The sequence below is a fragment of the Myripristis murdjan genome, chromosome 4, assembly GCF_902150065.1.
Source record: "Myripristis murdjan chromosome 4, fMyrMur1.1, whole genome shotgun sequence".
Lineage (NCBI taxonomy): Eukaryota > Metazoa > Chordata > Actinopteri > Holocentriformes > Holocentridae > Myripristis > Myripristis murdjan.
Genome location: NC_043983.1, coordinates 23909442 through 23925182, shown reverse-complemented (window position 1 = coordinate 23925182; position 15741 = coordinate 23909442). Strand labels below are relative to the sequence as shown.

Sequence of the window (15741 nt, the reverse complement as noted above, 5' to 3'; positions counted from 1 at the left end):
GTTTCAGCGCCTGTTGATACCCAGCAGCCTCAGCAAAACAAAAACACATGAAACAACATTTTGATCAACGCAGTGTTTGTGTGAGATAAACCAATTTGTGCCTTGTTAGCATTTGTTAGCATGTTAATTTGTTTTTACACATTAACAACAATGCAAAAACATGTTTACATTGTATTATTTGAGACATTAGTTTCACAGTTTTTAGGTATTTGGCCACTTTGTCCTATGACCTGTGAGCCACGGCCAACATGTATGTAAATCATATCAAGATGTCCTTGAAAAATCCTGGAAGCCTGTACTCCATATAATAATATGCCTAGTTGGTGTATCTCAAGGAACATCATCTTTGTAAATTACCACCATGTTACTTCAAATGATGCTCTCCAGTTGTAAAAGAGGAATATCCTAGCCTTCCTGTTTACACAAGCCTTTGGTCTGGCAGTGCAGGTAAGACTGAGCTGTTGCCTGCTGAGAGTAGCGTTCTAAAAATTGACTCCCTACCAGCCGCACCGGCGTTGCCTCAGTTAGGTGGCCAAATAGCATTAGTTTAATCCCCAGGATCTGGCTTTGCCGGTCTCCTGACTTGAAGCATTCAGCCATACATGGCTGTAGAGGCAGACAAGGAGCAGACTTCCTTTGGGATGGCCTGTGTACACAATGGGATTCGCCACACAGAGACTAATATGGTGCATTTAGACAAGTGTGTAGCAATTGAGGGGAAAATAGTACCAGCATGATTTGGACATTCACCCCATGGGTTTGGGGCATTTTGTTGCTTGGAACAGGTAATTTCATTATGCCTTTATCTACCTACTTGTGTTAATAGAGATGTATTGTATCTGTTCCCATGCCATTTTTTCTGTTGGTTGTGCCAGTTCTAATTGAATGAGGTGTTTGTTTAATTTATTAGAAGCAGCCATCCACCTGTTTTTGTTGTTCTGTGTTACAATTGTGGTTCATTATAGTTGTTTTATGGCAGACTAAGCCCACTCAGTGCATTTTTTAAACATAGATTTTGGATTTCAAAAGTCAGCATTGATAATGTACATGTTCATAGCAGTGGAAAACGTGCAGATTTCCAAGGACAAACACACGGAGGAAACGTTAAGCGGATGTGACATGTGACAAGTGAGGTCACTGATTACATCCACGCTGTGCACTGATTAAGTGACACCAGGGCACATGCCAGATGCAGAGCACGCTTGCCGACATTATGAAACAAGTTTTGCCCACATTACAGTTCAGACAGAGTGGGAGTTGTTGATAATGGCACTAAGCTTGCAGTGGGGAGATCTTGTGGCTTGCATGACAAGTGAAGATAGAGTAATGGCAGTGATTCCTTCTCCAGTGAACAGACTGCTCAAAAACAGCCTGCAGTACTGAATCGTAACTTGCAATCATTTCTATTAAGTTACTTTACCACTGTCATCACTTTAGTAAAATATGTCTTTTTTGCAAGAATAGAATTCCTCTTCTCCAATGTCTATACCAGTGACTGTTTTTTTCCCTCCTATTTGCTCACAGGCTCCCACTGCCAGAAGATAATAGACCTATGTGACCCCAGTCCATGCCAGAATGGGGGGAGGTGTGAGAGCCATGTTGGCGGCTATGAGTGCCACTGCCTCAAACAAAGTCAAGATGGTTTCCTCTATGGAGGTGTGAACTGCACTGTGAGGCTGGTGGGCTGTAAGGGCCATGAGTGCGAGAACCAGGGATCCTGCTCTCCTTTCCTAATGGATGGGACCCACGGCTACTCCTGCTCCTGCTCGCCTGGCTTCACCGGCCCCCTCTGCAAAACCCCCACCACCTTCTCCTTTGAGCGCAGTGGCTACCTGCTGCTACAGAGCCCTGTGTGGGACGCCGAGGCCTCTTGCAACATCACCCTGAGCTTCCGGACTGTCCTTCCCAGGGCGGTGCTTTTCCAGCGAAATAGCAGGGGGCTGCTGCTGAGCCTGGAGCTGGAGGGGGGACAGCTGGTCCTCACCCTGAGGAAGGAGCTCTCTGCCGGGGATGAAACGGAGACCACCAGCCAGGCTCTGGAGCTCCCACACAGTGTCGCTGATGGACAGTGGCATTCCGTGGAGGCTGTTCTCGACAAGTGGCTGCTCAGTCTGAAACTTTTAGATGATGCAGGGACCTGTGAGAGCCAGGACTGCCAGAGGGTGGCTCCAATAGAGAGCAGCCTGCTCGGGCAGGTTTCGCCCCTCCAGAACACTTTCATCGGAGGAGTGCTTGAGGACACAAGTGGCCCCACTGATGAAAACCTGCTCCCAGTCTTCATCGGCTGCATGCGGGATGTGTTTGTGGACTGGCAGCTTGTCGTCCCTGAGGAATGGCTGAGTGACTCTGCGGTGAATGTTTCCCCCGGCTGCAGCCACAGGGACCGCTGTCTGGATGTGCCTTGCCAAAACAAAGGCCAGTGTGTCAACCTGTGGCAGAGCTACCAGTGCAAGTGTCCTAGACCTTACGAGGGGCAGGATTGTGAAGAGGGTATGTTTACACCTGCAGAGTGATAGATTTCACTAGTGGGAATAACTGGAGAGCAACACTGTTAACTGACCGCATAATTTGTCATGATAACACAGTTCATGTCTTCACCGTCTCTCTGGTGGCTAATTATCGTGCTAATGAATTCATGTAGCATGTATGGGCATATAAACAAGTAGCATGGGAACATAGTTATAGAGAAGTCATGCTATTTACACTAATTATTTGTGCTATATTTGTTCCTCAACTGTGCAGCTCCTGGAAAAACAGCGCTGTGGCCGACAGGTGTTCAGTCCTTGTTATCGTGCTCAAGTTGTACTTAAAGGTGCTTACACATGATAAGTGGTTTGCACTGTGCTTCTCCCTAGGCTGGGCCCTGAGTCAGTGCCGACTGTCAGTGAGCTTCTCTGTTAGCAATACAGGAAAACAAACCTCATAGCACAATCTGATTGTTAACAGTCCCCATGCCATGTTTTTTTGTCCAAGGTGGGGATATCTTTTAAATTAATGATATATAATTCAAGAGATTCAGTTTTCACCGGTGGTATCTTGAATCTGTTTAGACACACTTGAAAGGTCGCTGGCAAATGTGGTTAAAATTGAAATATAGAACTCTGAGGCCGGTGCAAAGTAGAAAATCCAAACATGTGCGTGCCATCCAAGGCAGTGCAGAGCGGTTTTACCGCTGATGATGTCTAGGCAGCTTATCTGTTTAATATTAATCAGTGATGACTTATTGTGACTGAACTGTTGCAGACCTCTTCATTTGCCCCTTCAATTCAAGTAGAGACTAATACTACATCACTTATACTATTGACTCATGGCTAAGAGATGACTATTTACTGTTATCTTTCTATTCTGTACTTATAATATGTTTGATGATGCATGATGATTTTCCACTTTACTCGGAGGAGAATGGTGTATTATGGTTACGTAGTATATCTTACGATTAATTAGAAAACATAAGGACAGATCTTTAGCATGATAATGAGGACTAATTTGAAAATGACCATGTTGGCCACAGGAGGAGCAGCGCAATGGAACAGCAAATGTAGCCTCAGTAGCAGTAGAGAATACATAAATGAATACATAAACTGTGAAATAATAACGATTAACTATGTCACTCTTGATTTATGAATACATGCCCAGCCGCTTATCAGCATACTACTTAATAGTGATTAGGCAGTGAGTAGTAACTATTCTATCAATTAGCAGGTAATCAATGGTGAAATCAATATGTAATGAAACAGTAACCACCAAACCTCAGTATGAAATGTCACCTTGTTGAGCTTAGTGCACAGGTGGCTTTTGTTGCACTCTGCACTGTGGTACACCGTGTGTCATGACACACAGCGAACCCAGCAAACATGGCCTGTGTGAACCCGTGTAATCCTGCAAATCTCCCTATTATTGTGGCTCCTGTTTGATCCACTGGTTGTCTTGTGGTTCCTCACACTGGCCCTTGACCCAGAGTCAAATCAGGCTGCGCAGTCACAAATAAACCTGGTTCAAATTTCTTCATTATTGTACAGACGGTGTTTCCTCCATGTTCATCGGAGCTTCACCACTGCAAGAGAAAATGTGAATTTAAAATACACATGGTGATTTAGGCTTACTATTGTCTGAAACTAAAAAGGATAGTCCAGTGATTTAGAGGTAATGAGTATATTATGATTAAAAGCGTTTTTCGAACTCAAATCACAACTTTGGCCCCAACAGCAACAGATATGGGACAAATGTGAAACTGTCCTTCAAAAGCACAACAGCTGCACAGAAATTACAAAACTGCGTGATTGAAAGGGAAAAGAGCTGAGAATTAAGTAACCCTTACTCAGTTTCAGGATTGGGTAATTAAATAACATCCAGTAACAAGTAAATGACATCCTCAGGTCCTGATGTGAGACAGAAGTCAAGGGGGGAGAGATGAGGTCAGTCCGAAGCCATGGCATAAGAGAGAGGCGGAGATCCTCTTATCTGACTGGATTAAGAGCAGAAAGGACGTGGAAATACAGAGTTCAGGCCGGAGTCAATGAGGCACCATTCGGCTGAGTGCGGGAAACTGTGTGTCAATACGTCATAAAATGAGCGAGGATGAGTTTGATGTACGCGTGCACTGTAGTATCCTCCAAAAACTATTTTAAAATATTTTTATCTGCTCTGTTTTTCCATTAAGGATATCTATAGCCTCTTGAGTCAATAAAAGCAGATTAGAGATCACAGGGTGCACTGGGGTGCGTGCACACACACATTTACTGACACGTGCACATACACCTTCCTGCTCTTTGACACACAGAATATCTGTCCTCACACTACACACGCTAACACACACTACTAGGGAAAGAGTTGGCAGTGTCACTCCATTTGGTTTTTCTCGAACATGTGACCTGACAGATCCCGTGCGTCCTCTCAGCTGTATCTTTCTGTTTTATCAGTGTCCTGACTGCCTTCAGGTGACCGGCCCACAGGGGAAAGTGCTGACGGTGGACGCAGGGACACTCATGGGGGCTGGTGGCTGCTTAAATTTCCTCTTCCTGTGCCAGTCCTTTTAGAGCCACTATAAAATTGCTGATTTTATGAGTCCATTTTTTGGTTTTGTGAAATCCCTTCAAACCCCAAAATGTATGTTGGTTAAGAAAAAAATCAAAGCTGCTCCTCTTAGCTCTTGAAAAGTTTGAGATTTTAACTTAATCCCGGTTGTCTCTCATCTTTTCCCTGATGAAACAATGAGTTTTCTCTGTTTTTTCTCCTCTGTGTGCAGAATATGTGACTGCGCGTTTTGGGAGTGAGGACTCTCAGAGCTACGCTGCGTTTACCATCACCGACAGCCTGGGTCCCGACATCACCATCTCCCTCTTCCTGCGCACGCGGGGGCACACCGGCCTCCTCCTCATGCTCGCCAACAGCAGCAGCCATTACTTGCACATGTGGTTGGAGGACGGCAAGGTCAAAGTTCAGTTCAATAACCTGCAGAGCCTGAAGGGGGAGAGAGTGATCAACGATGGAGAAGTGCATTTTGTGAGCGTAGAGATGGGGCGAGAGCACATGACGCTGTTCGTAGGAGCCCGGCAACCGGGCCACATGAAGGTCAGCACAGTCGACATCCAGGTGGGCGATGTGGTGTACGTGGGTGGTCTGCTGGACAGGGAGCAAACTGCAGCGTTTGGGGGATACTTCAAAGGCTGCATCCAGGATCTGAGGATCAACGACAGGAGACTGCAGTTCTTTGGTTTGGACACATCGGTGAGATCCTACCCTGTGGAGCTCATGGCAAATGTGACCACTGGATGCTCAGGGGACAACGCCTGCAGCGTGAGTGGACAGCTGAGACACTTTTTTTTTTTTTTTTTTTTAATTTTCATCAAATAGTTGTTTCCTCGTGTCCTGTCTTTCTATATAAATTCATATTATGGAAAACATATGATGTGCAGATTAGGATTAGAGCTTGTTAAAAGTTTGTAAATGTATGACAGATAAATATTTTACTCCAGAATTCATCCATGTCTGTCAACACACTCCAATCTGTTCTACTACAGACATTCAGTTGAATTAAAACGGACAATCTTCAACATTTGGTTAAAGTAAGCTCCTTTTTTTTTCTATTTCTGCTCCTCAGAGCAACCCGTGCTTAAACGGTGGGATGTGCTTCTCCACATGGGACGACTTCACCTGCACCTGCCCACCCAGCACAGCAGGGCGGCGCTGTGAGGAGGTCAGGTGGTGCGAGCTGTCGCCTTGCCCCCCAGACACAGAGTGCAGGATGCTGAACCAGGGATACGAGTGTGAGTGCATCGTGATATATAGATTTTTTTTCTTAGGTATCTAACGCAACTGGGATAAACATTTCAAGGTTTATGAGAGACCTTTAATTAACTCATGAAATTACAGTAAAACGCCCTTGTAAATGGGTTAAAAATGTAATAAAAAACCATCAGTGTAATGCATTCCTGGATAATGTCATAGCATCATATTATTACACTTTTCACTGATTATTTTGGAAACACTTTACAATAAGAGTACAACAATTAACGTTAGTTAACGTTAGTTAATGCCGTAATGGTTAATTAACTGTTAGTTAATGATTATTATGGCATTTACTAATGTTAATAATATCTACAATAACCCTTAAATAACATATAAATTAATACCTTAGCATGAACAGCATTAGTACATGATTCTTAGACACATTAGTTAATGGTTAGTTAACTGTTACTTAATGTTTATTACCTGTTACTTAATGTTCATTATGGCATTAACTAATGTTAATTGTTGCACTCTTATTGTAAAGTGTTACCATTATTTTTCATGATTGATTTTCAGTGATACTGATTACTTGATAAAGAATGCAACATACTGTACTTACCTCATGATGTAATAATACCATTGACTGATAACATAATAAGTCAAAAAAGTGAAATGTTTTTACAATATTAATAATTGTTATTATCACATTACAAGACAGAAATATGTTCCACCCCTTATGATGTATAATAGTAACTGGTTAATGTAATAATCTGGACATTTTGTGATGGTCTGACATTGACTGGTTTCATTACACTGTTGGCCCACTTACAGGGTCAAAAGTTATATATATATATACATTATATGTTGTTACATGCTTTTCTTTAATAGGATCAGTGAAGCGGGATTCCCCAAAGCATCCTAGTAATGAGCTCATTATTTGTTACATGCTACTTACAGGAAAATCTGCTCTCTTCCCCCTGGTAACCTCTCCTTGTAGCCTTCAGGCTCCACTGGGAAGCTGACATCATGTCAGACTTACGTAAATGTGCTTTGACCCAGACAAGGCTCATGTAGCTGTTTACTTCATGTGCCTTATCCATTCTTTGACTCCTTTGTGCAAACGGTTGTCGTTTTCTTAGCCGCTATGTAAGAGAGTGATACAACATGCTTGCTCATACACTGGCCTTAATCTGCCAATACAGCCAGTGCTCCGTGAAGCTGGATTGGACTGATGCCAGATTATCCTTTTTTCTGGGATTAGCGATGATTTGCCTTGTTGACCGTCTGTCCTGTAAGCCACCCGACCCTCAGTCTTTAGCTGCAGGAGGATCAAAATGCCTTATGGTATTACTTACAACACATGTTTTACTATAAATGTCTTCATCCGGTTGCCTAAAAGGATTTTTGTATTACCAGAAGCCAGTTGTTCTAAATATTTCCAGGTGTCTTGGCAATCTTTAAGTCACTGCTATTGTCTGACACCTTATTTAATTCTGCTCCAGCAGATAATCAAAAACCAAAGGAAAAAAAAAGATGAGTCATACACATAAAGGAAGTTTAAATGCTAAAGCGTCAAGCGCTTTTCATTAACTAAAATAATGTTATTGATGTTTTATGTGAAAGCAAAATCAACAATCACAAATGCATAAGTTTACTGGCATCTTTTCCTTTCTGAAACTCCAGGCTACTCCAATGCAACCTTCTTGAATGACAGCAGCATTTTGTCCTATCAAGGAAACGGCCACATATCCAGCAACCTAACCAGCCTCTCCCTAAAGCTGCGAACACGGAAGCGCCATGCAGCTGTCCTGCACGCCGAGAAGGGTTTGGCGTTCCTCACTGTGTCCATCCAGGATGGCCTGCTCGTCATGGAGCTTCAGAGCACCACTGGAGAAGAGGGAGAGGAGGAGGGCTTCTCTACAGTCAGCCTGAGCAGCCATAAGAGTGTCAGTGACGGCCAGTGGCACAGCATCCATCTGTTTATGATCGTGCCGTGGGCACAAACCTCCCAGTGGATGCTGGTGCTGGATGAGGAAGCAGAGGAAGCCACCTCCAGCAGCCCGGGGGGCAACCTGAACTTCCTCAGAGACGGGGTGGACATCTTCCTGGGTGGCCTGAGCCCTGATGCTGGATGGAGCCTAGTTGGGTGTCTGAGCACTGTGGAGCTGGGCAGCATTGCCCTGCCTTACTTCAGCTCCTCTGAGGTTAACTTCCCGCGCGTGCAAGAGGAGCAGTTCATCCGGACATCGCTCCTCCCACCGCTCAGTGGCTGCACCGGGGCCCCCGTGTGTCAGCCCAACCCTTGTCTGAATGAAGGGGATTGCCAGGACCTCTTTAACATGTACAACTGCAGCTGCATTCAGGGCTGGGGCGGCAGACACTGCGACTTCTTCACCAACACCTGCGCCTCCAGTCCCTGTGTTCACGGCAACTGCAGCGTGAACGGGCTGACCTACAAGTGTGCCTGCGAGTTTGGCTACGCAGGTGTGGACTGTGAGCAGCAGGTTGACGTGTGTGAGAACCACCTGTGTGCCCACGGAGCCACCTGTCTGCACGGGCCAGACAGGTACGCCTGCCTCTGTGCTGAAAACTTCACAGGACCATACTGCACGTAAGTGTTTTGTAGGCTTAAACCAGAATGTAATAACCAAATAACCAAAATGTAATGCAATATTCAATATTATAGCCAAATTTCAAAGTAGGGGTGGATACAGCTGCAAATATACTTAATAGAATAGAATAGAATAGAATAGAATAGAATAGAATAGAATGAAATAGAATAATCCCTTTTTTGGTGATGCCATTGGCTTGTGGACATTATTTATGCCAATATTCCTTCGTTTTTTAATAACAATTTATTTTATGCTCCATATGCACGTGGCTCTGCACTTGTGTTTTGGTTGCAGACTAAATAAAAACAAAATACACAAATAAATGTTCCCAAATTGCACACACAGGTTCTGTGCACTCTATAACACAATGGAAATCCTGCACTGTAAATGCTTCCACATCTCTGCCTCTGTTCAACATTTCAACCACTCCTGCAGTGAGCGCCTCAGACGCCGCATTTCTATTCTGGCGTCAGCGAGAAAAGGCCTCAGTCTGCTGCGGCGTCTGTAGTATAATCACTACACTCGGCTCTCTGGTTCAGCGCCAGTTTCTTTCCCCTGTCATCTATCGTTTGCCTCGGAGAACCATCAGGGGAATGCCTCCAACCATTTATCCTGTAAACACACAGTCTCTTGCCTTCGCTCCCTCTCACAAGGAAGCCTTTGCAACTGACTCGCAGAGCAAGCCACCAGACAAGGTGCACATCTCCCTTTACTGGGAACATCTACGCTCTAAAGTTTTCATCAAAACAACTTTTTTTTTGTTTGTGTCTCTTGTTTGTGCCTGTTTCTCCCCCTTTCCCCCCATCTTTCTGTTCCTCTCCAGTGAACGTGTTGAAGACATTCCGTGGTACATCATTGTCAGACATGTGTAAGTTGTTTTTCCTATTTCTCAGGTGTTTCCTATTTGTTTGGTGTTAGATATTTGTCTCTCAATTGCCGTGTACTATCGCTCCTGCTTTTTTGTACAATTGCTTGCAACAAAATGCCATGCAAAGCTAATATTAACTCTGCCTGTAGAAAGTTTTGTTCTGAAATAAGATATCCACCATTTGAAAAGAGTGACGCCCATAGTACAAAACGATTGCTGGCATCTAAATTAATGTTTTGAAACCTTTTTCCCACCGAATACTGCCATTTTTCAACAAGGAGCGGCCTCTCACTATTGACTTGAACTACTGAGGTGTTGAGCGATGATTTTGAAGTTACAACTTTTCTGGAAACACATTAATAGTGTATCGGGACAAAACTCTTCTGCTCTTTCCAAATTGGACAATAGCAAAACCGTGGTCAAGTCACTGGTCATGACATTCCTGTACTTGGGATTTTATATCTGGGTGCTGAATCGCTGCCAGAGGTTTTAATCTTATTATTCCTGTCGCCTCCTAAGCCTCTTTGTCTCCCCTGTTGGGAACAGCAGGAAGTCGAACAATACAGCTCCTGCCTCCTGCTCTCAGCAGACTTAACGGCAAACTCCAGTGACCCCCCCCCACAATACACCGACGCTGAGAAGTGAAGCGCAAATGCAAATAGGTCTACAAATAACACATGTAACACGTCTGATTTTGTCCTCTGCTAGACGGCCCAAGCTGCCTGTTTCTGTGTGCGGCGACGGGATCAGAAACTACACCTGCTTCAACGGAGGAAACTGCACTGACCGAGAGCTTTCCTGCGACTGTCCGCCTGGATTCAATGGACTACGGTAACCCGAAAAACAACAGAATATTAGAAACAGGGACAGGAGGGAATGCCCCAGTGGCTCAAGATGTAGAGCGCTTACCACGCAAGAATAAGCCTCAGCAGCCGGGCTTCAAGTCCGGCTCAGACCCTTTGCTGCATGTCATCCCCTCCCTCTGCCCTGTCTAATAAAGTAGAATTGCCAAAAATAAAGAAAGCAAGGCAGAGTAGGGAGAGGAATAGTATGAAATGAACCCTTTGAGACAAGAACTGTAATAATAAAGCATTCCAAACAAATGAACTTGCACTTAAACTTGAAATAGAGCTGTAAAAAGGTCCAGAAAACACTAAGAGCCCCGCTGATGCACCAGTGATCTACATTTGTGCCTCTGGTTCTGTGTGTGTGTGTGTAGGTGCGAGCAGGAGGTGGACGAGTGCAAGTCCAACCCCTGTCTGAACGGGGGCTACTGCCGCAACCTCATCAACAGGTTCGTCTGCGTGTGCGACATGAGCTACGCCGGAGACTTGTGCCAGACCGACGTAAGCGACATTTACTTTTACGTGGCCGTGCTGCTGTGGCAGAACCTCTTCCAGCTGCTCTCCTACCTCGTCCTGAGGCTGGACGATGAGCCGGAGGTGGAGTGGGGAGCCGACGATTGAGTGTATGCATGTGTTTGTGTGTGTGTGTGTGTGTTTGTCTCTGGGATTATTTGAAAAAGAGAGAATGCAGTAGCTGTAGGTGTAGGTGATGGTTTGGCAGTGAGTGTGTGTGTGTGTGTGATAAAAAGGTGGGAGGTAGTTTTCAGGATGCCCACGTAATACACAGGGGAATCCTCTGTGTGATCACCACCAGTATACTGTATAGACTAGATTTTTTTTTTTGTTTCTGTGCCTTAAAATGACACTTTGGTCATGGACAGCACTTTTCTTCCACAATGCAGAAAATCCGAGTGTCAAACAGCAGCTACAGACCTCAGAGACAATCAACTCTGTACGGACCAACACAGAAACAAAATACAGTTTTGCGATTGCACAAGGTAGTTGTTGCGTTTCTAAAGAAAGGGAGGGATATTTTACAGTCAGTTATGCACTTTGTCGGTGAAGAGGAGAGTACTGTAGAATAACTATTACTTATAATGTCCTTTACTTAAGACATCCTGTCAGCCTTTTCTAAAAAATCTGATCTTGGGAGCACTTTGTGGATGAATGGATGTACTAGTGTTGTAACTACAAAGGCACCTAGAGGCCCTGGAAGACGGCAGAATGTCCCACGTGGCTTTTCAAGTGGGTGCAGATCACAGTGGTGACTGACTTACCGCTGTGCTGTTTCACACCAGAGAGGAGGGTTTCTATCTCGCAGCCCGAGGCACAGATATCGTGACTCTAATTCCCTATGGCTCTGGGTGCAACAACGGCATTATGCGCATAAATGCTGGTACTCAAATCACATGAAAGAAAAAATACATTAGCATGAATCACAGTTCCTTTTTTTTCATGGTAGACTTGCATGTGTTTTTTTTTTTTTTTTTTTTCAGCCTCGTTTTTTGTCCCAGTTCTAGATGAGACTCTATGTAATCAATGGCTCCGAGTGTATCTTCTTGTTTGTCTGTCATTCTCCTGTCACATGCTCTGTCCTCATGTCTCACCTGTCCCGTCTCAGTTTGTATCCACTCTGTGTGTCTGTCTTCACTGTTTTCAAATAAACAAAAAAACAAACCTGTCTGATCAGCGTCGACCTGTTGTCTGTCCTCTTTTCACCTCTGTCAGCGAGCCTTTCTCTCCAGGCTCCACACGCATGGTTCCCATCTCAAATCCACTCATCCATTTTCTCCCAGAGCATTTTCAGTTTCACTACACCATAACCTTGAGTGACATCCAGATTTCAATATTGCAATAATATCCCATTAAAATATCACAATGTTTGATATTTACCCCTCCAAAAAAAAAAAATTAAAATTAAAATAATTAATACATTGATTTTTTAAAAACAATTTATTTATCACAATGAAAACTAAAGATTCAACACTCACTCCTCATTGCTCTTGCACTATAAAAGCTGTAAAAGCTTGTAACTTAAATTTCCCTTGCAGAGCTCATGATTGACCATTTTTCTATGTTGATTAAGCTGATAATTATTGATTTATCTCCTTGTGTCAAAACACCAGGAATTGGCTTGAACTATTACATTGTATTACATTTTATTTAAGTATTTAATCTGCATTTGTACATGTAAGTTGAGATATAAAGTATACAAGGATTTGGGCATTTGGGCCCGGGATTCAAAAAATATTATATACAGATGTAAATATTGTGATATTTGGTGTTATTGCATATTGGCTCGACCTAGACAGCACGGCTCCTCACATTGATATGAACCATGGATGTTGCTTTCTTTTCATATCAATGAACGTGCGCATGTTTGTGTGTGTGTGTGTGTGTGTGTGTTTGTGTGTGTGTATTTGTGTGTTTAGAGCAGAATGTGCAGTCAGGTGGCTGATGTGCCACCAAACATAGCTACCTAATCTGTCTTAACAAGATACACAGTGAGTATATCCCTGAATAATCTCAAGTTTATAGATGCACAAACACTTACACACACACATGCACGCACGCACACACATATATACACACACATACAGGGCCAAGGCACTGGCACAGTGTTGTGTAATACAGTTTTGTTTCCCTCTCTTTCTGCTATTGGATGCATATCTGTCATACACACATAATGCAAAGAAAACACTCTGTTGTACACCTTTCCTTTTGTTTACTTCTCTTGTTTCTGCAGTGTCAGTATGTGTGTGTGTGTGTGTGTGTGTGTGTCCTTTGCGAGCACAGGTAGCCCAAATGGTGAGGAAAAAGGAAATGGGAAGTAGTTTTTCAGTGTCTGCACTGATGTGGCCATCCTTTGAGACAGAAGCGGAGAGGGAGGATTGTGCTTTGCCAGCAAAAAGGCAGCATCTGGCTCTGAACTGCAGTTTCAGCAGAGAGCGGGTGGCATTCACATAGGTTCGGTCTACTTCACAGAAACATATGAGGGCGGCTTATCTGGCAGGCACACACAAGCATGTACACACACACACACACACACACACACACACACACACACCGTACCTTGATAGTGCTGACAGCAGGGAAGCATTGCGGCTGTCTCTGTGTGCGCAGCAGCTCTGCGGAGGCTTCTGGGTGGCCTTGCCGAGTACCTTGGAGACTGGTTAGTTAGACGTGTCTGTGTCTGTCTGTGGCAGTCAGTGACTGATGGTGGGTCCTGGCTGGAGGCTGCTCCGGTTCGCTCGTGTCACACTCGCTGTGACAGCCAACTGTGCTACAATGACAGGTAAGCACTTTCCAAGAGTCAACAAAGAACCTGTAGAGAGAAAGAAAGTGTAATGTCTACAGCATGTGCATGTGTGCATAAGGTTTTTTTTTTTTTTGTTGCCTGAGGCCATATATGGCTGTGTTTTGGGGTTGTTTTTTTTTGGTCCGAATTATGTTAGGTGATCCATGTTGATTCTTAAATGTAAAGTTTGCTGACTTCTGAAATTGCAGATTTTTTTTTGTAGCTATGTGCAGCCAGACAAGTTGACCAGGAGGACTTTGTTATGGTGCTAAGCAAGACTTGTGTGTGTAATGGAGTCATACTTACAGCTGTCACTGTGTTGGTGACCCTTGTAGCCGCTACACAGAGTGTCACAACTATAACGCCAACCAGTATCACTGATGTGAGTGCATCTGCCCCTCCGTTTTCTGCTGTTGGCTAATCAGCACCAATTAATGTTGACCATTTCTCATCATCTAACGCACTACAAGATTTGATTCCACTTGATTGTGTGTGTGTTTGTTTTACGGCTGGGTATTGGCAAGGATATAATATGCATGATGTTACACAGGTCACAATACAATTTGCATCACCATTATTCCCAACACTGTACAGAATGGGCTGAGAAAAGTATAATTCAATTTTAAAATACGACCTATTGTATAACACCAGTCATGTGACACATCAATTTAATTCAAAAATCGCATTACCGTTAACACAATGCACTCGTGTCAAATAATTCACTAAAACGTAAGATGTCATCCATTCAAATGAAAATGAATGAATGAATGAAAATGAAGAGCATAATCAATAAACATATTGATACAAGGGGCTAAGAATTAATACAGTATTGCAAAAAGTAATATTGCAATACTCAGCAGTATTGGTATTTTTCCCAGCTCTATTGAATTTGCATGTGCATGTTTATGAGGTGGTTTTGGAGGAATCGGGCAGTTGTGTGGCGGTGGCGGTGAAGCTGTGTGTGTGTGTGTGTGTGTGTGTGTGTGTCTGTGTGTGTGTGTGGGAAGATCAAAGGGCCCCTGACCAAACACCGATGCAGGTTTCACAAGTCACCAAAAGCTCCTGAATCACAATCAGGCGAAAAAATCTGCCATTGGGTTATGATAATCCCTCCTGCTTCCAATGCTAATAATCTCATTTTCTTGATCCTAGTGGGCTGATGTGCCTTATTCTGCCTTGTTTCAACATATTTACACTGAAACAAGTAAAAATCCCTGAAACAAGAGAAAGTGCTTCAGAAACAAGTGGCGTGATTTCATCCATTTAAGCAGATTTTCTTCCCACTTGTTTGAAGAAAAACAAGATTTGCGCAAACACCGTCGATGAGACTAACTTGTTAAGATGGATATTTTTGCAGTGTGTGTGTGTTTCTGTGAGGGAGTGTGTCTGAGTGAACTATTTTTGGATTTGAGTGTGTTCGGTGCTTGAGTGTGTTTTCTGGTGATGGGAGATGGGGGCCGTTTGGTGTATGTGTATGTGTGTTTGTGTGTGTGCATGGACTGACAGGATCATCATGCAGCATCCTGTGTGTGTTTGTGTGTGTATGTGTGTGATCCTCCACAGACGGAGCGTGCTCCATACAGCTCGCGGGTGGCCGCGGTGCTGGCACCCTGTCTGGTGGGCTTGGCCATAGTGGTGCTGCTGGCACTGGCTCTGGCTGTAGCCAAACTGCGAGAGAGGCGGCAGACGGAGGGAGGTTTCGCTCCGCAGCAACTCGAGGCTCCTGGTGGTCGCAACCCACCTGCTGGGCTGGGAAATGCATCCATCAGCACTTTGGCAGCACGTGTGGAGCGCTTGGTGTAATGTAGCCAGGAGAGGGTGTGTGTGTGAGTGTGTGCATGTGTGTGAAGACAGTGAGTAAATAAATAATCGTGTATTTGGAGCATTCCT

At 44.0% G+C, this 15741-nt stretch overlaps 1 protein-coding gene across 1 annotated transcript; it reads left to right on the top strand.

The window, feature by feature from the left end:
• The first annotated feature begins 569 nt into the window (after positions 1 to 569).
• On the top strand, positions 570 to 12234 carry crb1 (crumbs cell polarity complex component 1). The gene is made up of 8 exons (XM_030049064.1): positions 570 to 785; positions 1525 to 2490; positions 5246 to 5796; positions 6101 to 6266; positions 7912 to 8839; positions 9664 to 9708; positions 10417 to 10539; positions 10928 to 12234. Exons 1-8 carry the CDS (start codon positions 734 to 736, stop codon positions 11172 to 11174), a joined length of 3078 nt encoding a protein of 1025 aa, XP_029904924.1. The 5' UTR covers positions 570 to 733; the 3' UTR covers positions 11175 to 12234.
• The last annotated feature ends 3507 nt before the right edge of the window (positions 12235 to 15741 follow it).